Below are 24,497 nucleotides of genomic sequence, written 5' to 3'. Positions count from 1 at the left end.
AGAAAGTGAGGAGGAAGATGCTGTGCTCAGGTGGCTCGGAGCGGATATTGTATGCCTTATCTGTCACCTGCAGGTCTGTGCTTATTATAGAGAGAGGGAAAGTCAGAGCAGAATGTAAGGTGAGTATGTGTGTGTGTGAGTGTGTGTGTAAAAAATGGAGAGTCAAACCATGGAGATGCCTTGACTCCCTCTGAAGCACAGAGGGTGCTGAAGAAAAAAAAAAAATATTAAAAATAAATCTTCATTGATCTCTTCTGAAGGTCACAGCAACACAGAGCTCACAACTCCCCGACACTTGTACTTTACGCAGCGCTACACGGGTTTTCAGCGGCAAAATAAGCGAGAGAACATTTAGGTCATTTGCGCTCCATACATACAAACATTGCTATAAAATCAGTGCTGACAGGAAGTCTTTGGGAGTATAACAACTTCCAAACTCGCTCAGGTGAGGAGTAGGTGCAAGGGTGCATTTCTGGGGAAGCTGAATTGAAAACATGCAAACTACTCAGCTGTGTAGTTGAAAATTCAGGCATTTTTATGATAAGATAAAACTCGGTAATCTATCATTAGACACCTGAAAACATTTCAGAGATGGAGCCAATCTCAGAAGCCTCTCAGTCAACCTTAGCAGGCCTTTTAATAAAATTGCTGCAAGGAAGAGCACTTTCTTTTTGTAGGAAATGGAACATAATAATTGTACCCTGGGCTGCCAGTGTTATGTATCATAAAGCACTGCTTGGATTTCACTGAGCCCATATTGAGGTGCATAAACATTTTATGATATAATCTAACCAAGCTGTAATAGATTGACAATGTTTTTTACGAGGTGATTATAACTGAACGCTATGTCTACCATGAGAAAACATTTTTCAGATTCACCCAGTATTAGGTTTCCTGCAAACAGTGAGCTGTTTGATCATTCCAACTCTTCATACAGCATCAAGTATTTGTTGTGAAGATTGCGTTATGAGATCTAATGCCTGACGACATAAAGAGGTGCCGCTATTCTCTGCCAGCCAACACCGCAGTTGGTATTGTTCAACTGTCAACAAGGAAATGAAGTGCAGTGGACACAGATATCCATCAATATTTCTGCATCACTTTTCTGTTTTATTCAGCATTCTGGGAGTTGTGCAGTCTGAACGGGCCTTTGATGATGGATGGACTCTCATTCCCTCGCAAACACACAAAGCCAAGAATTTTACTAAATCAGCTTCACAAAAAATAAAAAAAGACCGACTAATGGTAGTATACTACATTTTGATTTGTGAGGTAACAGGCTGAATTATAATACGAGGAATAATTATCTCCTGCAGCCATTATTCTATCTGTAGTTTGTCAAAAGTGTCGGATCAGAGTTGAAAAGTTTCAACAGGATCTACTGTGTTTATATTCAGAAGTCTTCCCCTTTCATCAGTTTTGCCTCTTGAGCTTTGTTCACATTTCTGCTGACTTTGCTCAGTATTCTCAATATTTGGTAATAACAATTGTGGGCTATAGTTGCTGACAGGTTATCATCGACTTTTCTTTTGTACGCCGTACTGTTTTCAGTCTTGTTATTTCTGACAGACTTTTTTTTTTTTAACTACAGTGAATCAGCGTGACAGCAGTAGCTAGAATAGATGGGTAGGGATAGACGAGGTTTTTTTTTTTTAACAAAAAAAAAAAACATTGACAGTGGTCCACATTTGGTTGCCTGGGGTTATGCACATCAGGGTCGGGCTGCTGGCAGAAATCATTTAGAAGTGTAGCTGAAGTGTTGACAGAAGCCGACTGTTGTGCCATAGTGTTGTGCTGTAGTGGCAGCAGCTGCCTGTGAGAAGCGAAGCTGCCAGTGGAATAAGAATGGCATGGCAGATATAAGTGGTACCTGCCAGTGAATGAGACTTTCAATACCAGAAGACATCAGACTCGCTGTCAGGGATGATGCTGCTGCTATTTGTGTTTCAAAGTCAGCGTAAAGTCATCAGTGTCATCATATTTTACAACATTACACAAATGATGAGGCGGTGAGGATTTTTGTGGTGAATCAGCGTAATGAGGAATGTTGTTTAAAATCACAGCAGCTCATGTCTGCTTTGGCGCAAAGTTGAATCTGTAAGTGGCTTTGCTGCATCTTAATGTAGAGCAGAATGCCGAGTAGATTTCCTAGGAGATCTTTTCAGAAATATCAGGAAGATGTGTCATATTGAGCAGCTTAATGGAAAAGCTAAACACTGTATCTACAAGCTTCCATCTGTTCTGAAATCTGCTGCAAAGTTCACTTCCAATATTTCCAGCAATTATGGCCTGATTAAATTCAACACTCTCCAGATCAAAGTGACAGTGATTATCACCAAGCCTCATCTTGAAATTGGTCGCTTTTGTGTTGTTGTAAATGAACTTTGAATAAATTGAGAGACCCCCCCCCCCTTTTTAAATATGAGAGAAAAGTTATCTTAATTATCCATCCTAATTAGTGTCACTGCAGCTACTTCTGACTGACCTAATCACAGTTCGTTTAGGCTTCTATTGTGCCGTGCACAGTGTTTTTCCCTCCATCTACATAAGAGATTGTCATCTACATTGTATTGTATTGTACTGTAGTGATTGTTTGGTGAAGTTTTGGACTATTCTGCCTCATAAGAGTAAAGCCGCGTTTCCACCAGCACGACTTGGCCCTACTCGACTCGACTCGACTCGGCACGGCACGGCACGGCACGGTACGGTTGTGTTTCCATTACACCTGGTACCACCTCAAACGTGGGCGGGGTCGTCATAGCAAGGCGGGCCGAAACTCCGGTAGCGTAATTTGTATACGGCACAAACAAACACAACTAAGGACGTGGAGTGTTTGGTTTGTGTGTATCTGTTTACCTCGTTCACAGAAATAATAAAAACGCTCCGTCTCTGTTTCCGGGGTTTTAAAAACGGCGGGTTTGATAGTCGCTCTCGTGACTCATCAAGTGACGCCGCTCCCTGGCCAATCAGTGGTCTGCAGTCTGGTGACGTCGAATTGTCAACTCAACTCAGCTCGCTTGGAACCCCGGCCGAGGAGGTACTAAAATAGTACCTGGTACCAGGAACTAGGGCCGGTGGAAACGCTACCTAAAGCGTACCGAGTCGAGTCGAGTAGGGCCAAGTCGAGCCGGTGGAAACGCGGCATAAGCAAATCATATATGTCTCATGCATTAAACCTGTAACATTTATTTAAGAGATAATGAACACGGGCATCAATACACAAATTGTCATCTAGATCTACCTATCTATCTATCTATCTATCTATCTATCTATCTATCTATCTATCTATCTATCTATCTATCTATCTATCTATCTATCTATCTATCTATCTATCTAGTCGTAGCAGAGGAGATATATTTCTGATCCTTCTGGGTAGATCCTTTGTCACTGCTGGATGTGTTCATGTTTAGTGGAGGGGTGGCTTTGGAGGAAAACGTGGAGCCTGAACCCTGCCGTTAATGACTTACCTGCTGTAGTTAGGCAGAGCTCCTCATCGCTGTTGTCCTGACAGTTGTCCTGGCCGTTACACAAGAAGCTGCGGTCTACACAGTGGCCATTTCGGCACTTGAAGCGAGCCTCCGAGCACACCAATGGGTTGCCTGCTGTGATTGAGTCAGGGCAGAGGTCAAGGGTTAAGTGTGGGTTCAAACTGGGTCACACTGAACAGCTTCCACTCAAAGTTTACATGAGAAACAGGAGCAACTGTGTGAATAACAACTTCAAGAGACGAACTTTAGAGCATAAAAATATTTAAAAGCAAATTAAATTTCTGTTTTTTGTTGTGGTAGCTTGTGCAATTTGTTAGAAGTTGTTATAGTGTTTTTGCGATCCCATCCCATGTACAACACTTTGATATGATTAAATCTAGAAGAAAAACACATTTCCATGGGTTAGTGTTAGGGATTAAGAGCAGACATGAAACACTGTGAGTTAGTAAAGTATTTGATCTGGGAAGTCTGATAAAAATCAAACTGAAATTCAACAGAAAGAAAATAAGAATCCTAAAAACAACCCATTCACAATCCTGGCCAACACTACCACTTTCTTTTGACACCCGTTCTGGGTTTGTCTTTGTTCTGGTTTTTGCAAAATGAGGCGGCATTATCTTGTGAGAAGATCCAGACAATTACACAGTGGTGACGCAGTATGTGCTGGAAGTGTAGCGCAAAGCTCCATTTAAATGGCTAGATTAGATTTGTGAGCGTGGGCACTGCAGGCTAGGAACACTGTCTCTGACAGTGGTGAGTGACTGGCTTGATACACTTTTGGCTCATGTGAGGACAAACCATTGCCTGATAATATAGACTATGCCTAGTACATTCTGGTCTTCCCCTTGTCCTGCCTAAGGCAAAGCTAGACACAAGGGTGCAGAGTCAGGAGCAATGCAAACAAATTAAGATGACTCAAATGCTTTTGAAAAGGTGATGGAATTTACTACATTTGCCATTTATACCTTAACTATTATTATCTGCTCCGAATGCAAGGTCTGATAGTAAGTGGAGGGGACAGCAACAATGCAGAGATTGCATTCTTTATAGAATGACATTCTTCTTGATTTTCCTCTGAAAGAAGCCACATAAAGAATATCTGCTTCACACTTTAGAAAGTATGAACAATACTGTCATGGCATTAGAAAAACTAAAGCAGAGCAAAAGAAACGTTGAAAAGGTTGAAAGATTCTACTGATAATCGCCCCCAAATCTAAAAAAGGCAACAGCAACATGATCATGTGCCTGCTGTGAAATGCACCTCCATCTTTGGAGGTTGGGACGTACAAAGGCGGTCATTGTTATCTTTAGGAGGTTTTATTCTTTAACTAACTTCGCTGCTCCTGGGTTAAATGCATTAAAGCATTTCTATTACTAAGTGTTGTTCTTCCATTTTATTGCACTGGTCTAGTGGATTAGTTATTAGTAATTCAAAGTATGCACATTTTTTTTGCAGTTCATTAATTAGGCATATTTCCCACTTTAAGGCTTCCAGCTTTAGAATTGTACATCTGTTTGTCATGGCACTCAAAAGAAATGCACTCAAACAAAGAACTGTCATAATTTAATCAATAGAGGCCAGACATATGCTCACTCTTATTTCTTAGTGTGTGTCAAGCTCAAAATTTCCTTACATAACATTACAGATTCCTTACAGATGCAATCTGTTGCATTTTGTTTTGTAAGAGCGTTTCTGGCCTGGTTAACGCCTTCATCATCTCAACTCCACAACCTTGGTTTGTAATTCTGTTATAAATAAATAGTCTATAGTCTATAGTATATAATAATAGTCTATAAGTCTTTACAAGCTGAGCAGTACATAATGAAGAAACTGAGTTTTATGCGTAAAATTGCTGGACTGCCTCTGTAACACTTTGCTCAGATTTTATTGGAATAATTGGACTTGTGTAAAATACATATTTAGCACACAACCCACTTGATGCTTATGGCCGGAAGAGTAGCTGCAGTATAAACTGTTATGACTGGGGGCCAGCACATCACTGAACAGACCATGACTTCTGCTGGCCATGGCAAGAGACAGATTGCTACAACTGGAATTGGTTGTCATGTGAGACTCACTGCAGTTCTCCTCGTCACTCCCATCAGGACAGTCACTGAAGCCGTTACAGCGGAAACGTCCGATGATGCAGTGGACGCCGTTGGCGCAGGCAAAGAATGTAGGGGCGCACTTTGACTTGACCTTAGCTAAGGACAGATGGAGGATGGGGGGACGTGGTGGAAAGAAGAACAATGGATTAGTGAGATGATGCAGCACTTTTCAATGCACTACATCATGTTTTATGACAGAATTTGCCTTGATGCACAAGGGAACGGAAGGACACACCAACAGGGTCGGCTAAGTAATAATGAAACAGATAAAACTGTATGCCCTAAAATTAAAAAAGAAACTTGTACACAGTTCCATGAGTCAAACAGCTTATTTGACCAATTATTTACTTAGCTCATGTTCTGTAATCCTTATCTTCACATTCTCTTATGTATGACAAGTAAAGGTTAATATCATGAGAGCACAGTACTGATAGGAGAAGAAAACAAGTTAATGACAAAGACAAAGAGAAGACAGTGTGGGAGGGAGATTGTATGGATTCTGCCATTGATCAGCCTAAACAGGCCACAGGTTGTATCTCCCAGGACGGGCCAGAGACTGAGTGACGAGCCTGCAGAACATCAATGCTTGGAGTCCTCCATTTAGCACTAACCTCTAGTTTTGACTCAAACACATTGATTTTCCCTTGCAAAGGGAGAAAAACAAGATAGAAGGTAGATGTAAGCAAAGACACCAGAAAATAAAGGACCTCGCTTTAGCTCTAAGTTAGATTTTCAGACCCTGATGGCAACAAAGGATCGACGAAGGATCAACAAAAGACATTGCAGTGCAGCAATCACCATTTACAGTCTATAATAATGAGCCACATATGTGTGAAATATAGCATCCTCTCTCAGATTGCTGGTTCACCTTTGTTAAACTCATGGATTATTCTCCTTCCACAAATTTGCATTAGCAAGATTAAACGTGTCAATTTGACTTTGAGAGCTTCTCAGGTTGTAATCATACTTACTGAAGACAGAGAAAGGAAAAGCCACCAATTACAGCTAGGACATTGTTATGATACTAGCTGAACAAAATTAGAAGTTAATGCCAGTGAAGGAACGCCGTTATAAACATTTTAAACACTACAGAACAACAAAAGGATGGAACAACCCACACATTCAAACCCACGGGGAGGGGGAGAGTGAGTGGGCAAACTAGACATCTCAAAGCAAGCCACCAGTCTTTATGTTTTTTTCTCGCCACTGAATACAAAGAGTGGAATTGGCCTGCTCATAGGTTGGCATTGTGCCGTCTCAAATGCCAGGGGCGCACATTTTTCCCTCTACAATATATTGTGGTAGGCTGATTTATGAGCTCTTTCAAGCTGCGGCGATTATGTGTAGCGAGGGGGGAGGGCTAGGCAGAACAACCACGAGGGTTTGAAGCGCCCGTCTCCAGGATGAAATGTAATCCGCTGAATGCGGGAGGAAGCTGGGATAGTGCCCGATCTTTGTGTCTATAGTCTGGGAATCCTTTGTTTACCTGGACTGCAGAGGCCCTAACCACCCAAAGCTCATTTTGCATGGTATATCACATTCATTAGGGTCCAGGGAGGAAAACAGACATGGCTGTAGCAACATATAACAGAGAAGAAACAAAATCATGTTGCTGTGGAGGGGTAAACTGAAATACATCTGGCCACAAACATAGGCTATATCATCCTTTATTTTCCATTTTGATCTATTTTGTATACATACATACGTACATACACACACACACACACACACACACACACACACACACACACACACACACACACACATATATATATATTCTTTACTTTCTTGGATATTTGTTGGGCAGGAATGGCTAGAAGGACAGCTCTGAGATCCCTCATTCGCTTCCTCCCTCACCCGAATCCTCATTAGAGCTTCTGCTGCTGGCTGGATTCATTTGACCCAGCGTTTGTGTTCCAAATTAGCTCAAAAGTCACATGAAGGGCAAGCTCATGAAGGGAAATTCGTGGGTGGGAGAGACAGCACTGGTTGGAAGGATAGAGCTAATGTGCTTAGTTGTATTTTGGGGGATGTGTGGCCCTTTATAGCCTGAGCTGAGCAGTTTCCAGAGCACAAAGATGAAAAATTAATTAGAAGACGCAAATTGAGGGTGGAAGAGATGGTAAAAACACAAACTTCTTAAGTTTCCTTGTATAACCCTGTGAAAGTGTCCTGTTTTATTCAAGGTCTGGTATTTTTACTGTTCAAATGCAAACACTGCTGATGATCCAGGTAATGCTGATTAATTTCAGCACCTCTGCCTTACACTGCAACCTACAACCATCCATTTCATGCAGTCTTCATCCCTTCTGTCATCACTCTGTTTCTTGGTTTGAACTGCTTTAGTTCCATGCCAAATTGTCTTTCCCTTCTCTAAGCTTTTGTAGAAGTTGTTTACGAAAAGCAGGCAGGGTGTTGGATGGCTTCCCAACTTAGTTCCAGTGTTCAGCTGAGCAGCACAAATGAAAACGAATGAGGTTAGCCGTCGAGCTGATTCCTTGAGGTAAGACTATCACTAGCAGAAAAACATGTCTGGATCACACCGAAACATTAAGTTGGAGGACACACAAACACACATAAACACGCACATACATAAACATGCCCTCTCTCCCCGTGTTTACAATCACAGGCACACCCACTATACTGAGATGCCTATTTTGACATCTGCCTAAAATTTCTTCCACAAGAGCATTTTTAATTAAAAATGCTGTACTTTAAAAAAAAAAAATCTCACACAAACACAGTTGAAATCTAGGCCCGGGAGTGTGGCACTGTGGAATATATTGAATTTAAGAGTAAATAATTTGATAATCTAAAAATGAAGTTGAAACAGAGTACTACTGTTTGCCTCTTCTCTCCCGTCTTTGTCTCCCCTGTGGCTTCAGCATTCATGCCAGGCTGAATCTGACAGCATGACTCCTGTTGGAAGATGCGGAATGCTTCGCTCTTATCTCCACACTTCTACCCTCGCCACCCTTACTCGGTTTACCAGAAAACAGAATGAGATCTGCAGCACAGGTAAACTTAGTTGCGATGGGCAGGCATGATTGACAGAGTGAGGAGAAACAATGGAGGAAGAGACTAATAAGAAGAGAAGCCTAACAGCTGAGGGTGAGCTGCTGAGAGAGAATAGAGGCCGAGAAACAGTAGAAGGCAGCTGAAGACTTCAAAGGTTTCTCTGACCTTGTTGGGCATTTTTGAGGTGAGGAAATCAATAGGTAATGAAGTCAGAGTGTAAGCAAGCAGGGCAAGGGTAGTTTCAGTCTAGAGGGCTCAGGGATCATTCCGTATGTTTCACTGTCTAAGCCCTGCATGCTAGTTGTACTACACAATAACCCTCTGTGTGCAGGAAGAGGCATTACAACATTATAAAGCTGCCTTCGTCTCAAGGGCTGAGCTTTTACGGGCCACTGGCGTTCTGCAAAGCCATCAAACTTCGTACTAGATGAGGAAGCGAGAGCGGCTCGTAAACCATGCGGCAGACGCATGTGCAAAACATCAGTAATATTTCAACAACTTCCGATAAAAGCAGAGGGGAGCAAGGGCATATAGTGAAAAAGCAGCAAGTGATCTCTTAGATAATAACCCAGATGCAATATTAATCACAGAAAGCATTGTGCTGCTAAAATTGCTTTGTTTTAAGTGGCAGCGCCAAAGACAGAATTTCTTACTACTTTGAAGATTTCAAAGGAATCATTTTGCCTAATTTGCGTCTATTGATCATATGGGACAGAGGGATCGTATTCAATGTAAAAGAGAAACTAGAAAGGAAAAAAAAAAGACAGCAGGAGACAGAATCAGAGTAAGAGATTGAATGTAAGACCCAAATCAATATTTCATTCCTGGTCCTTGGTATTAATTACACCAGCTCATGAATCAGTCACCCATTAAGCACATGGGATGCACCACACTCAGTCCTCTGCTGTACTTAGTTTTCCTGCTATTAATGCTTCATGTTCCCTTCATTTTCTTCTCCACTCCTCTCGCTTTGCTCTCTCTCCTCTGAGCCAAGCTAAAGCAGCACACACAAACCAATACATGCCCTGATCTAAGTCCTGCAGACTCCTCCAATCCCACCTACTTTCTCCTTCACAGTGTCGTCCACTAAATGTGAACCTCTACATGTAAGCACAAATGGAAAACACACTCTCAGTGCAAAGAACACCTATGCACGATGAAGCAGAGCAGAACAATGCATGAGCAGGAGGCAACAGAGGAATAACAACAGATCTGTCAGCAGAGCGTCTCTTTGTGCAAGAGTCAGTGCCCTGGTCACTGTTCTTATCGCAAAAACACAACACTCCTTATCTCAGCAAGCCCTTCCCCACCCACGGTGGGTTTGGTAAAGATCTGTCAGTGTGTGACTCTTGATATCTAAATCATAACCAATCTGTCTCAGGAGTCTTTTTATCCATTTGCACCCCTGCTGTTGAGGAGAACTTTGTTCTTGCTAAGCATTTAGCGGCTCTTTTGAACTCAATATCTCATGAGCTTTTTGTGGAGGTCAGAATCCAGGCAAAAAAACAAAAAGCACCATTGATGTTGCTCCAGGCTTTGGCTATGTTGTGACTGCAGAAAGCAATAATGTGATAATATTTGAGTAATCCAATGAACTGAATTTATTGTGCCCTTAATTGTTTTGAAGAGCTAACAGGATCAATAAACAATGCATCAGGTAATGAAAACTTCATACAGTTATCCGTCTCGTTGTTATGGAGCAGCAATAGATGTTTACACTGACAAAACATCAGCCCTTGTGTGAGCCTCCAATTTGCTGCCCTTCCTGTGTTTCTCCCAGTGATTGAATAAAGCAGACCAGAAGTGAGAGCCGCTGCTGGCCTGCACATGATGTGCAAATAGGTCAGATTTTGCAGCAAATCTTGTGTTGCATGTACATTTTGCTGAACAACTGACACTGTGGTCACATAGGACAATTATGGAATAAATAATGGTAAATCCTAAAAATATGTAGCTCAAATAAAGTAGAGTCATCGAGTCAGAACCAAATAAGGCTGTAGCAGTAAAACCCCAGGAGATGTATTGAAATTGATTAATGGTTCAATTCGCGGCTTATGAATTAAGCATCTCATTTGAAGTAGAAGGCTGTTTTATTTCTTACTTTAAAGCCCAAAAAAGCTAAAATGACTCAATATTTCACAAGATAGAGGGAATTTTTCAACTTTAAAATATAAAAAATGGCAACGTTAGCCTTAATTAAAGACATGTTGACATGCAAATTTGATTTTGAGAATACTTTGAGGAGATGAGCAGCCGTTTGTGTGTGGCTGATGTATTGTTGTTAAGAGCCACTGGCCCTGCTGATGCCCTTCTAGATGAAGCCGGAGTAAAAATTGAAGTTCGAAGAAGAAGTTTGTCAGTGTAGAACTGTGCGCACATGGATTCTTCCACAAAGACAGGCCTCAGCCTCAGCCTGCAGGGCCGCTAATACAGTGATTTCTTTGAAATGTATTTCTATGTCTTTTCTACCCCACCCCCACCCCCCCACCCCCGTATTTGATTCCCCACTTCTTGCTTTATACATCACATCCCCTCACCCTTTCGGCCCCACTACGTTTCTCTCCTCTCTCGCCCACTCATGCTCTGCCCAGACAAGGGCAAAGAGGCTAATCCTGGCTCTGAAGCCCAGTAAGCTCAGTCAGCTCTCCTCCTTCTCTCCTCTGTCAGTATCCATTTCGTCTAACACCCTCCCAGGCTGTCGTTATGGACACCACAGAGCGGGCTGGTACTTTTGACCTCTTTCTGAGAGGAATTAGTCAGCAGCCTGTCTCTGAATCATTGCTTGAAGACCCCCAGACCTGCCAACACATATACATACACGCATGTCCACACTGAGCAGATGCTCAATATTGGAGGCACTGTAAAAACTACTGATATATCTCATCAAATATATAGTTAAATGCATGTTAAGCAAAGCAGAGGTCCAAAAAATGGACTAGTAGAGGGGTCCTGGCCTTGCCAACAGTACAGTAATACAATAAGCTGCATCTTTAATGCAATAAGACTCCGACTGGATATATTGCCTGTCTTCTCTCAGCCTTGACTGTTATTTAAGATCCAGCAAAAAGTATTTACATGACTCAAGTTGACCCGTGTGCTGGAGGGGACCGGAAGAACAAACAAACAAGAGAGGAGCAGTGGGGCTTGGGAGGAGGGGAGAGGCCTGTCTTTTCGGGGCGAATAAACACTCCCTGACCATTCGAGAGACAATTCCTGGCCTGTGAGGCGTAGCAGGCTGGAGCACATTGACGCTAAGTAAACAGATAAAGGACAGACGCACGGAAATGCAGACCAGGTTTGCATGACTCTCTTCTGAGCTTTCTCGCCCACGGATAGCACTGGAATATGCTGAAAAGAGTCAGGTCAAGGGAAAAGAAGCTGGAAGAAGTTAGTAGACAAAAGTTTATTTCTGGTGCTGGTGAAAAATGAGAATCTGCCAGAAAGTGTCATTGTAAGTTCATGTGTGGATGATTCAGTCTTACAAAATGCTTTTGTACCAATCGCACCGGTGAACCTGAGTATGTGCAAGTGAGTGTGCTTGTCGGTGTTTTTGCGAAATCGCATGGGTTCAAAAGGAAATTGATTTTTACATGTTCAACCAAGTAATTTGCGAGTCCAAATTGATTCTTTCTCTTTTGTGTTTCCCCGTTTGCAACATGGTCTCCAAATAACAAACTTCTCATTAATGAGACACCGGGGAGATGTCACCTCATATGACCTTTATCTCAGGCTTTGCATAAGTATTCTTTGGATCAGAGACACACACACATCAGCACAATCCGCTGGCTAAATAGCATGGGCTTATGGGGGGATCTACTCTCCAACTACAGCTGTCCTCTGGTGCATATGGGTGTGGTAAAAATAGAGGATGATCCTGGAGGAAAAGATGTTTTATGTTCACACATATATGTTATAAATACATAAAGTTATTGTGTATGCATGCTGGCTGACTGAGGCAGAAAGAGAAGTACAGGGGTTGGTAGGAGCCTATTGCTCTAATCAACTAGTCTCATGCCTGGTCACTTAAAATGGATTAATTAAGGAGAAAATTGGCCAAAAGTGTTCCTAAAAAGCTTCCATACTGATGGACAATTAAAGCTAATTTCTTTCCTGCCATTCACTCATATTGCAGATGGAAGGAAATTTAATATCCCTGGTGGTCAGCACTGCTCTGCCTCCATAGTAATGACTGTGATTGCACAGGACAGTGGGCAGACATCATCAGATACACTCTGTGATTTCCTGCTTGGTTATATAAAGGTAATATTTCAGATTCTGCATTAAAACACACTATTTCTGTAGCTCAATGACAGAAGAGAACAACCTAAAATTAACCAACTGTCTTTCGAGTTGGCAACTCAACCATCCCCCTTTGTTAAATATATACATATAACTGTGAGTGTGTGTGTTTTCTTAGAGGGGGGTGTCTAATTACGAGTCTACTTGAAGAGAATCCAGCGCTGCAGTCTTAAAGTTTCCAGGCATTGTGTTCCCCTCAGATAATAGACACCCAGACAGACACTCCTGCTGTAGCCACCATAATGAGTCCTCCTCACTACCTCTTCTCAGTCCTTAACTCCCCTGTTTCCCCTCCCCTCGTCTGCCTGTCTGTCCCCGCAGAGCCCCTAATGGAGCCGGAGGTTTGTCTGGGGATTTTTGTGAGGCAGTTGCCGGAGATATCGACTGACAACTGGCCATTTATTTGAGGATAATAAGGCCCACTTATGCCAGAGCAGATAATGTAGACGTCGACAACAAACACAAATAGTCCTCTGACAGGCTGAGAGGCAGGCTGAGTGTGATGCTTTATGATAACTTGCTTTTATCTTTAGCGGTATAGCATGTAGTGTCAGCAACGGGCTAAAAGTCCTGCTTGTCTGTTGTTTCAAAGTGAAAGTACTTGAGGTGACTTTGATTGAGAATGTAACAAACTGATTAGACAAAACAGGAACAATTAATGTATCTAATTCTCATGCAATTAGTCCAAATGCATCAGAATATAATGTTTCCAGGTCTCACAGTTGTTGACAGATTAAGGCCATTGAGTGATGAGAATCTGGGGCACCGACTCCATCCATCTAAGTAGTTTATTAATGTGACCGACTTCCTTTAAGTTACAGGGATGTCAATGTACTACAGAATATAGTCTAGGACACCTCTTGAAATGTTCCTGTGTGTACATAACTTAAAATGACATGAGGCATTACAAACTAAGAAGATTGATGACTGCAAAGTTTGTGGGCTGTGAGTGTCTGTATGTGTGTGCCGGCACGCCATGGGACACAACTTTATCAAGAGTAGTCTGCCTGTTCCCTGAGCTGCCAGCAAGAGAGAGCACTGAGGGAAAGTGACTACTGGAGGAAGAAAAAAGAAGAAAATGAGAGATGTGACAGAATGGAGGACAATTCATATGTGATTTTTTTTTTTTTGGCAGGGAATTGGCTGGGTAAAATAAAAAAAAAAAAAAGAATCCCGGCAAGAAAAGGGCTATGCTCGTCTAATTGAAAACAAGCCTCTGTGAAGCAAATTATGAGCCAAAAGCCAAAAGGAAAAAAAAAAAAAATCATCAGATGAGATAAAGAGGGGAAGGCAGAGAGAGAAAACAGGAGTGCAAGACAGTTAGAGGGATGAATATATCGGGAGATGGGGGTTTCCATTCACAGTGGCAGAGCCTCAAAGTCAATCTTCATCAGCAATCCAATCTTTGTGCGGTGCTCTGGCTGAGGAAGGAGGGGGGTGAGGGGGGGAGGAGGAGGAGGAGCAACAGACCAGAGAGATCAAAGCCAACTAAAAGTGAGGATCAAAACTGAACTATTACTGTAGCCTTACAGTAGAATTATGCATGCGCTACTATTCCTGCACATAGTAGTAATCGGCCTTTGCTTTGATGGTATTAAGTTTTGCCCTGGTGCTAAACTGGGGCCGAGGGTCTGGCAGGGGAGGGGGAGGGATGCACGCTGCGAATGGGAGAGGGAACCGAGGACTGAAGAGGGAAGTTCATTTAAGTTGGCAGAGAATTAGGCTTAAATGGCCCTAATTGCTCTACAGATAGGGAACGGGAGAGGAAGGACAACTACAATGCTGGATAGCCAGAGAGGAGTTCAGAAGTTGAAAAGACATGACGTGACTCTAAATAGGTTATCTGGCTTCACTGCTTTAAGGCACGCGGCTAGTGGATGAAAAAATGTGATAATGGAGTCTAAACTGGACTTACGACAGCCTTTCTCGTCGCTCTTGTCAAAGCAGTCGGGCAATCCGTCGCACTGCCACCCACCTGGGACGCACTTTCCATCTCCGCACATGAAGTTTCCAGGGATGTTGCACTCTGTGGTGAAGTTGTTCCCCGGGAGCAGCTGGCTCTCTGGTTGATAAAACAGATAGAAAGACGGAGAGGAGGGGAAAGAAAGAGGAGTGAGAAAAGGAACAGACAATTACAATATCACTACATGAGGAATCAAACAGTAAGAGGGATACTGCATTCAAGCGATATTCATCACCACAGTTGAAATGGGAGACCTTTATTATCTCCGTTCTCTTATAATAGAAAAATATTAAAGGTAGAGGCTCTATTCAAAAAGCAGAGGTCATTCTGTGTTAACAGTTTTGTGAGAGTGTAAGGATCAGTTTAGAGCTGGACAGTACCATAATAGGACCGATAGGACACAAACACCAAACAACAGTAACACACAAACAAAAGCACATATTTATGTCTTGGACAGAGATGCCCAGATATAAACACAACCAGGACCAGAAGAAAACACACTCAGCAGAAAGCATGAGCCCCGAACTAGTTCAGGGCATTTCAAGTTGACGCAGTGCAGCTGCGGCATAATGGGCTGGAATGTGAAACATGGCCTTTTGGCTGAGGTTTGACACTATGCGGTGAGCAGTTTAACTCGTAAACAAAACTATAGGGCTGTAATTAGGAGTTTCGGACAGACTGGGGAGCACTTTCATGCTGCAGTGCTGAAACTGGGTTCAGCTGGCGGGCCACTTCATCATAGTTGAGAGCAAGACACAGGGGGCGTACATGCTGCCAAGAGGTGTGGACCTTTAAGCCTTACAAGAAGGTGTGGTTAGCCAGTAAAGTGGCTAATTGGGTCGCACCATACAGCTCTCATTTTCACACAACTGCTAGTGTGAAGAGCGGTGGTGTGAAAATGAAAAAAAATAAAAAATAAAAAGCCACTTTTGTTAGATCTACATTATCATTATGAACTGAACTGCTATACTTTGGCTTAATTGCTTTCAACAATTAAGAGTAAGCCTGGGATAGCCTCTATTTCACACTGACAGCGAATGCCACTTTTTTTTTTACTGAAGAGGATGATTGTGTTGGAACCGATGTTTTCCAAGGGTGTTAAAATGATTCCCAAAACAAAACTGTGCTGTTCTGCACATCAATGTTATTTTCAGTGCCTGATCTGTTGGTTTACAAAATATAAAATTAATTTATTAAGGTCACCGCATATAGTGAAATGCCTTATTTAAAGTAATACTAATATTCAACAAATAGTACATGTGATGTGACCATTTAAATCATCATATTTCACAGGGATGCAAAGAGATTAAATATCCTGCAATAGTGCCGCTTAAAGAGAAGTCGCTGCTTTTGTTCATCCAATATTTCAAACTAAATCAGATAAATGAATTCACTTTGTACAAAGGAAGCAGGGTTTGTTTTCTCTATTTAATCATTACAGGCACACATTCTCGACACGCTCCATTCATTACTCGAGGATCCAATGTATACCAATACAAATAGAAAGATTTGACCTTTGAATGCTTGTGAATTCATAACCAGAGCTCACGGATTCAACGCTGTTGGTTAATATTCACTTAGTAGATGTAGCCAGAGTGTCTCCAGAGTACAGCTGAGTAACTGGCACATAGAAATCATCTGTCTTTACATCATCCTTCTCTTGCTGCCCTCCTACCGCAGCAGGTTGTGGATACCGTATATAGATCCTCGCTTGAATGAGACAGCATAACCTTCCCCATCCTCTGTAGGGATGATGCAAACTCTTCTTTTGTCTCTTGCAATATAGAAAAGGGGAAGTGAGAGACGAGGAGGAAAAGCTCTCGCAGTTCATGACAACTGGGGAGCTTTCAGTGATCATTTCTGTAAATGGCGGACAGACGCACCGCTGACGAATAAATGCAATGAAAATTGTTACAGGTGCACGTTAGTGATTACTATCTTAACAAAACTAAAACAAACAGGAAACCTTTGGTGCCTGTTTCTTAGTTCGAGTTTCACCTGTGTGGTATAACATTTCAGTAAACACACCGACACCAATCCTGATGGTTCTGCAGACAGCACTTTACCTTGGTGAGCCTCTTGGATATATAAACAGCCATCCAGGTATGTTTGAAAACTGTCAAATGTCAATTTTTTGTTATCTATCTGAGAAAACACCACCACCTTTACACAATATCCCCTGGCTCTTCCCCTCCCATCCCTGTTTGTTTGGCTCTTTCCCACAAAGGGACCTAAACAAACAAGCACACTTTGGCGAGAAATAGAGATATAGAGAGAGGAACAGCAACACAATAACATTAGTAAGTGTACATTGATGCTTGAGACACGGTTAGACCGCTAATTGTACTATCTTTAACATGCACTTAAATGCATTTCAAGAGCAGATATCAAGAAGATGAACACAATTAATCCATATATTTACAGCCATAAATTAACACATCACAAGATCGACATTGGCCATTTGTTGTCATCTTTTTGATAGACAACAGACCCAGGTCCATCTGATTTGTTCCTCACAATGTAGCCACAACATGTGCACTTAGTACACTTAGTATGCTATAGATTTCTCAGCACAAAGCAGCTTTTAAGAGGGTTTACAGACCCACAAACTCACACACACAAAGAGAGCCGCCCAGTGTCGACAACACAACCGAGCAACACAGCAAGTACATGTTCATTCAGACCCACACGGTTAGTGTAGAAGGAAGCCATTCAAAATGACTTCAAAGAGCCGGCGGTTCGGGAGGCATCAGGTTAATTGGAGAGTTGCTCTGAGAGCATGAGAGAGAGAGGACAGAGAGAGAACTGTATGGGTTGTGTGTGTGTTTCAGAAACGACCCGATGGAATAAAGAGAGGAGTTTGACGGACAGCTCATCTTTTCCCATGAGCCTCTCACACAGCCAATGGCAGACCTTTGCAGCACTTCTTAAATCCAGGTTGTGAGTTCCTCTTTTGGCAGACTCGAAACATCTTATTGCTCCACTCTTGTCATTCTATCAATACAGTAATAAGCCTGAAAACTTACAGCGGTTTAACTGTCGAGGTAACGAACATGCCCACCTCATTACCACAGTCAGTGTGGCTACACAACTCATTACAGACTGCTCTGTGAGCTTGTTAACAGAATAATAACTCACTAGTTCTCTGTGAGCACTGCAACACTCCTGGAGAATTTAATGGATGTGACAGTGTCCATGCACGGTGACTCACTCATTCATCCCCTATGCTTTTAACTCTGATGTTGTGGATAGCTTGGGGCATTATGAGCAGCTGCACAACACTGCTGTGTGCAACTGTGGACCCACAGTGGGGTGTGTGTGAGGAGAACTGGAGGAGATAAGGCGGGGATGACGCTGGATGCCTGTGTATCTTGCTGGGGGAAGTGTAGACCAATTACTCAGGGTAAATATTGACTATACTATCCTTGCCTCTGCACGGCCGTCCTTCCACACTTTCCCACCCTCTACCATGCCTGTGTCACCTAAGGCCCTATTTAGACTGCTAAATCTTAGAGGGTAGGAACTTTCAGGCATCAGCTGGATAATTTTTAATTAGAATTTACATTTTCTGTTGGCCCTACTTCCAAGAAGTTTCACTGGTTCACCCGGGGTGAAATCCTTCTCTTTCAATCTTTCAGCTCAGCTGCTGTTTCTGGTGCCGGATGTAGAGCGCACCTCTCTTACCTCAATTATAATTTGAGTTAAAAATGAACTCCAGCATAAACAGAAGTCTAATTTCCCAGTGGTTCTGAATAATACTGAAATCAAATTTAGAACATTTTTTGCAAGATTTTCTAAAGGCAAGATCATCCCCATTGCAATCTTTCCTTGTCTCATGTTGAGTCATAAGTGGCATGCAATATGAGCACGACGGCTGTGCTGTGTTAGATTACATTCAGAACATAAAGGTACTAATGCAAGCAAACATTTCTCGTATTTACAGTTTATAAATCCCCACCAGCCACGTTTTAAATAAAAATACTATGCTTTGAATAGTGATTTGTATAACACTCCACAATAGTTAAAAGTTATATCTACTCCGTGTCCTTCACTAGAAATCCAGATGAATGAATATGCAAATATGTCCTGTTTTTAGAACTTCATTGCAGAACACAAGATTTCTCCTGCTTCACTAAAAAGTCTATTCTCAGTGAGTGCACTGGAGGTTTTAAGTTTTCGCATCATACATCTGTAAGTTGGATCATGATTGGCTTCCAAACTAGTTATGGCATCATGTGTGTGGAGCACGGAGAAACTTTCACCCCTCAGCAGATAAATGCTAAAAACAGGGTTCAAACTCTGCACATACATCACTCTGCACAGAATAAAGGTCAAACATCCAAGAGAGGCAACAATAAGCAAAACACATTTCTAAAAGCGCCCAGTGTAGTTTTTGACTGCACACACGAAAGTGACCCAATACACATTCCCAATTCTGATTTCACAGTTCAACAGTTGGTGGGCGGAAACAAACTGGCAAGGAAGAGGGAAACTGCGAGCTAACAAACATAGATGTAAACAACACGGGCAAAAAATTGTTTTCTGAGGATGGAAACGCATTCAACATGTTTGTCACGTCAGTAACACCGAATGTGAAAAATAAGTGTTTGCAAAAACACTCCTCAAGGCACATTTAATCAAAACAGGGTTGAATCGAGGAACCAAATCAGTCCCATCCCATATTTAAATAAAATCATGAAATTGAAATGTTGAGGATGAGTCTGGTTCTTAATGTCTAAGTGTCTCCTGAGTATAAGATTCTTACATTTGATTACTTTTTGCATGATTGGAATTGGAAAGGGGAACACGAGCCCACAATCTCTTAAAGGGATTGTCAATTACTCAATATCTTTGACCACTGTTGCCCATTCAAACGAGCAAAAATCAAGTCAATGCATGAATGGCAAGCTTCCAACTGTCATTCCAAGATTTTCCATGGGCACACGTCATATTTAATGATTCTCGAAATGTCAGCCTGGAGACTTCAGCACATCCTCTGCAATTCTCTGAAAATGAGGAAACGAGGCAGCCTATGGTCCAGTCGCACACATCTGCCAGTGTCCCAGGTCTTATGACTATCTTTATACAAAATGTCAGCCCCCCCCCGACACTGGAAAGCTAATTTGCTAATAAAATCTATATTACTCTCAACAGAGCCTATTGAAAATTTAATGTACCCTAAAGCGCACAGATGGCCTCCCCTATATGACCGTTCTGAGTATGTCTGGACATTGGATTTTGCTATTGGAAGCACCATAGTAACTGTTGCTATGATACCCAACAGGGAGACCAAAAAGGATGCTATTTAGAGTTAACACAACAGTATGTGGGGAAAACATGTAAAGACTGTCAGCTCTCTAAGGAGCATGTAGAGATAAAGATGATAGTAGATGACAGGGAGCAAATGGGAGGGGAGTGAGGACCAAGATACAGCTGGACAAGTAGTAACATGGAACAAGCGTGGAAGAAAAAGGTAGAGGAGTAATGAAAAAAAAACTCAGAGGTGGACAGTAACATCATTTTCTACTCTCAGATTTCTAGTAATAGCCACCCCAAGCAAGTTCTATTCCCTGTGCTCAGTGCATGAAAGGTCAGTGATATAAATCTATATCTGAGATGACTATTGGCTTGGCTGTTACTGCTTTAACCCCGTCGTCCTCAGCTGGCTTAGATATCTGACCTGCATTGATTAGCCCTGGGTGAAAGGTTCACCCTGGGATTGAAACAGCACCAGAAAACTGATTGGGTTGTCTGTGTACACTTTAAGCTGCAGTAGAAGTGAAAGTAAAAGTAAGGCAATGTGAAAAGTATCAAAACAGAATGTTTACTACAGGGGAGTCGTGGAGCTCTCCAGAGGAAGAATCAACTCTTAACGCGGGCTTCTCGCCACCAATAACGCACCATACTGTGCAAAACAGTCTCAAGTGAATTATGTAAAATTTTGTTTGAAGAGAAAGTCGAGTTACATTACAGCCTGATAATGTCAATACAAATATGGTCTGCTTATGTTGGAGGATAAGTGAGGAGTGAATCAATACGGCCTAGCTCTGAATGAAAACTAGCTTTTTCAGGTTCAAGGATAGAAACTTATTTTTCAATTACACGCAACTCTTAATGGGCTGACTGTATAAGCAGGCTCTGAGGCGCAGGGGGTGGGGGGAGGTGATTTGGTTGTCTCTTTCATTGTGTGTGTGTGTGTGTGTGTGTGTGTGTGTGTTAGCCGTGGAGCGAGAGTGAAAGAAAGAAAGAGCTTCCCCGAGAGAGGAAAAGATTCTCCATCCTGTTCCCTCGGCCCACTGAGACGTCCAGGATAAATAAGCACAAGTGTAAAGGACCTGGTCTGCATCAATTAAGGACCCCCTACAGACAGACGGAGACGGACACACACACACACACACACACACACACACACACACAGGCAGGGCAGCATAAGCACAGAGCAACAGAGCAAGCAAGGCCATAATGGGGGAAGATAAAGAAAAGGGCAGTCATGCATGAAGAAAGACAGTAGAGCTGGATAATATGATACTGGTTACATTTAGACCTGCGCCTCTTTCAGCATGTTTAGCCTTTTTCAGCCTCTAACAGCCACATGAAAACAGTGAATCTGTTTTTGTTGAGGGGGAGGCTTCATCACCTGCTATGTAATTAATTTATTTCTGGTGTCAGCTCTGATCAGAATGCCAAATGAGCGATTGAGCCAAAGTTTTTACTTTAAATTCAATTTTAAAGTGAGCAGAGCACAGCACTTAAGAGAGGCTAAGGTAAAAGTAGATTATATTACATTACAAATATATTATCATTACAAAAAAACACAAATCAATAAATACATGCTATGCTTTACTCATATGAATCAATAACCAAATCTACATAAAGCCACAACAGAGCGTAAGCATCTGGATAAAAAACACATAACAAAAGCAGACTATGAATGCGATTAGGCTGTAAAAAAGTGCAAAATCTAAATTCATTAAGCAGATCTTAGCCCCTTGAAGGCAAATATAATTAGCATTAACATACTTAAGCTAAATAACAAAGGGCCTTTTGTGGATGTAGGTTGGATATTCTATAAGCTGCACTGAAAACACGTTGCATGAAATTCATTTTCATATGCTGCTCATGGTACTTGGCATTGCAGAGTATAGGCTATGTACACTCATTCACATTCCTAATTTCTCATTTAAAACACACACACACACACAATTAGGTTCAGTGGGGTAATGCGTTTATACTCCACACACCCTTAGTTCCAATGAGTCACAGCGGGAATTTGATTGCGGTCCTCTGTTTGAGAAATTCAGTAAACTATATCAGTGATTATAGTAATCTAAAGAGGTAATCAGTAATGTGTGTTGGATTGCATGTTGTGCCTTGTTCTCCTGGAAAACAAAAAATCTAAACAAATTCCTATAAAGGTGCAAATTAGGGGGCATTTGAGAGAAAGAGCAGTATTAAATCGGAATAGGAAATAGGAGAGCAGAATAAAAGCATGGCGCTAGGAGAGGTAAATCAATAGTTCTTATGCCGTTTTTTATTGAGAAAACATGTATCTGCTCTATGAATAAACTGCAGGGAAGAAGGTGGATAGATCACCTCTGTGGAGATTTTATGGTACACATTCTGAATAATCAATACAAAATCACAAGAATAAACATAGAATAATAGAGGCTGAGTTAGTGGGTATAGACATGGCATTCAGTGCAAGGACATGGATAACAATAAGCGTGGCATGCGACTGTGGCTTGTCTGATGGTGACGTACATCAACAAAAATGAGGCCTCTGTAGGTTTAGACGAACACTTCATTTGTCATGAATGAATAAGAATAAGAATAAGAATGACTTTATTTATCCCGGAGGAAGTTGTTGTGCCAGAGCGCACAACGCTGCATCCCCATATTCTCACATGTTTAATGTCATCCTGTATGTCGACTTTGTGGTGTGACTGGTGCACTCAATATGTAATGTGTAACATATAAAATTCAATATGTAGGCCATATTTTTTACTCTAGCGTTTAATGTGTAAAACACTCAAAAAATATTCAAGGGGTTGCTGTGAGTCAGTCTTTCAGGCAGAGCCTCTGTTGTTCTCAGAGTGGAGGAACGTGTATATGATAGGCCGGGACAGCTGACATCTTCCCTGCTCCATATTCTTCTGATACACTTCTGGCATCAACCTGACAACAGCAGCCAAGCATTAAACATAATTCATCCTTCAAGGAAAATCTACATTTTTTCTTTTACATTTGCATTCCACTTTTAGCCCTTTTTTACATTTATTTTACACTTCTACAATTTTCATACGTGTTCAGTTTGATAAAAATAGTTCGGGACACAGTAGCACTGGTAGCTGCAGAATTTCAAAGCCCAACAAGGCAACCAGCACAAGTAATCCTAAAACCAGACAGGTTTTAACCAAATCCCAGATTTACCATGCTGTATAAAGCACATATTTGGAAGTGAAAACAAAAGCACATACACCTGAAAAGTCTGATAAAATCGTGCATTTAGTACAACTATGGCAGGCACGGTGGGTCAAAGTTAAACATGTGGGTAGCTCTCCAAAACTAAAGAATAATTACAGCGAGTAACTCTAACTTCCACCTTAATTTTCACTTCCAAATTAAGTGCTTAATATTGTTGAACTGCATCACAAGATCTCAGTAATTAAACTGGTTGTGACTGATGGCCAAAACTGTGACTAAGCAGTTCATATCGGTCACCACTGGTCATCTTACCAATCCAGTCATGTGAACAAATCATCTTTGCCTCTGGTAACACTTGATAGCTTTATCTGCAGTGACAGCTGTGAGCATTCAGTTTTCTAATCCCGATTTTCATTATCCTAAAAGTGGGAAAATGAGAATGTGCTACAGTTGCATGGCAGCATGACTTTTTAATCACATCTCAAGCTGCCGGCGTTTTTAAGGAACTGGTAGTTGAGACATTTTGATCTCTGATCTAATCATCATTACTTGTTGCGTTTACTAAGGAAGTAAAGATGCCAATCAGAGAGACAGCTGGAGTTAATTGTGTTGTTCATTTGTGGTGCGCTGTCCTACTGATGAGGATTCAGATTTTAGTTTATGATTTAACATGCAGGGCACAGAGTGAAGACAACTATCACCATAAGATGTCAAAAAACATCTTGACTTAAGACAAATAAAATGATTTTGACAACAATTCTGAAACGGGAGCCAAAGGTCCATAATGCGTTTTCCATGTTACACTATAACTATGCTTTACCTAGTCTGGGGTTCAATGCTAAATTCCTCTATACATATTATGGATGTGCAAGCCAAAACGCTATTCCATAGTCACCATGAACTATTTGAAGATTATTCGAATAATGGGAGAAGAGCAGAGAGAGGCGGGATAAGAGCTAAGCTAGCCCAGCCAGCGCCCAAGGCTGCTTTTAGCTAATTCCAGTTACGAAGATCGTCTGAATGAAATGGGACTCAGGCTGCCTAAGCAACGACTGTTCCCACATTTATAGAGACCTGGCTTCATCTCATCCCCAAGACATATATGCTCTATAATCAACTTGATACACTATGAGATACACTATGAGAAACTACACACAGTGGTGACAATTATGACAGGCTTCTAGAGCACAATACGG

At 41.7% G+C, this 24,497-nt stretch overlaps 1 protein-coding gene across 1 annotated transcript in view; it reads right to left on the bottom strand.

Moving 5' to 3' along the window:
* ldlrad3 (low density lipoprotein receptor class A domain containing 3) overlaps nt 1–24,497 on the bottom strand; it is a 69,857-nt gene that overhangs the window by 28,759 nt on the left and 16,601 nt on the right. Inside the window, exons 2-4 of the mRNA XM_070831010.1 lie at nt 14,830–14,976; nt 5,568–5,693; nt 3,468–3,602 (exon numbers count right to left, since the gene is read on the bottom strand). Of these exons, the coding sequence (XP_070687111.1) occupies nt 3,468–3,602; nt 5,568–5,693; nt 14,830–14,976 (408 nt within the window). The remainder of the gene's footprint in view (nt 1–3,467; nt 3,603–5,567; nt 5,694–14,829; nt 14,977–24,497) is intronic.

This window comes from Pempheris klunzingeri, chromosome 5 (genome assembly GCF_042242105.1).
Source record: "Pempheris klunzingeri isolate RE-2024b chromosome 5, fPemKlu1.hap1, whole genome shotgun sequence".
Classification (NCBI taxonomy): domain Eukaryota; kingdom Metazoa; phylum Chordata; class Actinopteri; order Acropomatiformes; family Pempheridae; genus Pempheris; species Pempheris klunzingeri.
This window is presented reverse-complemented; position numbering and strand designations above follow the sequence as displayed.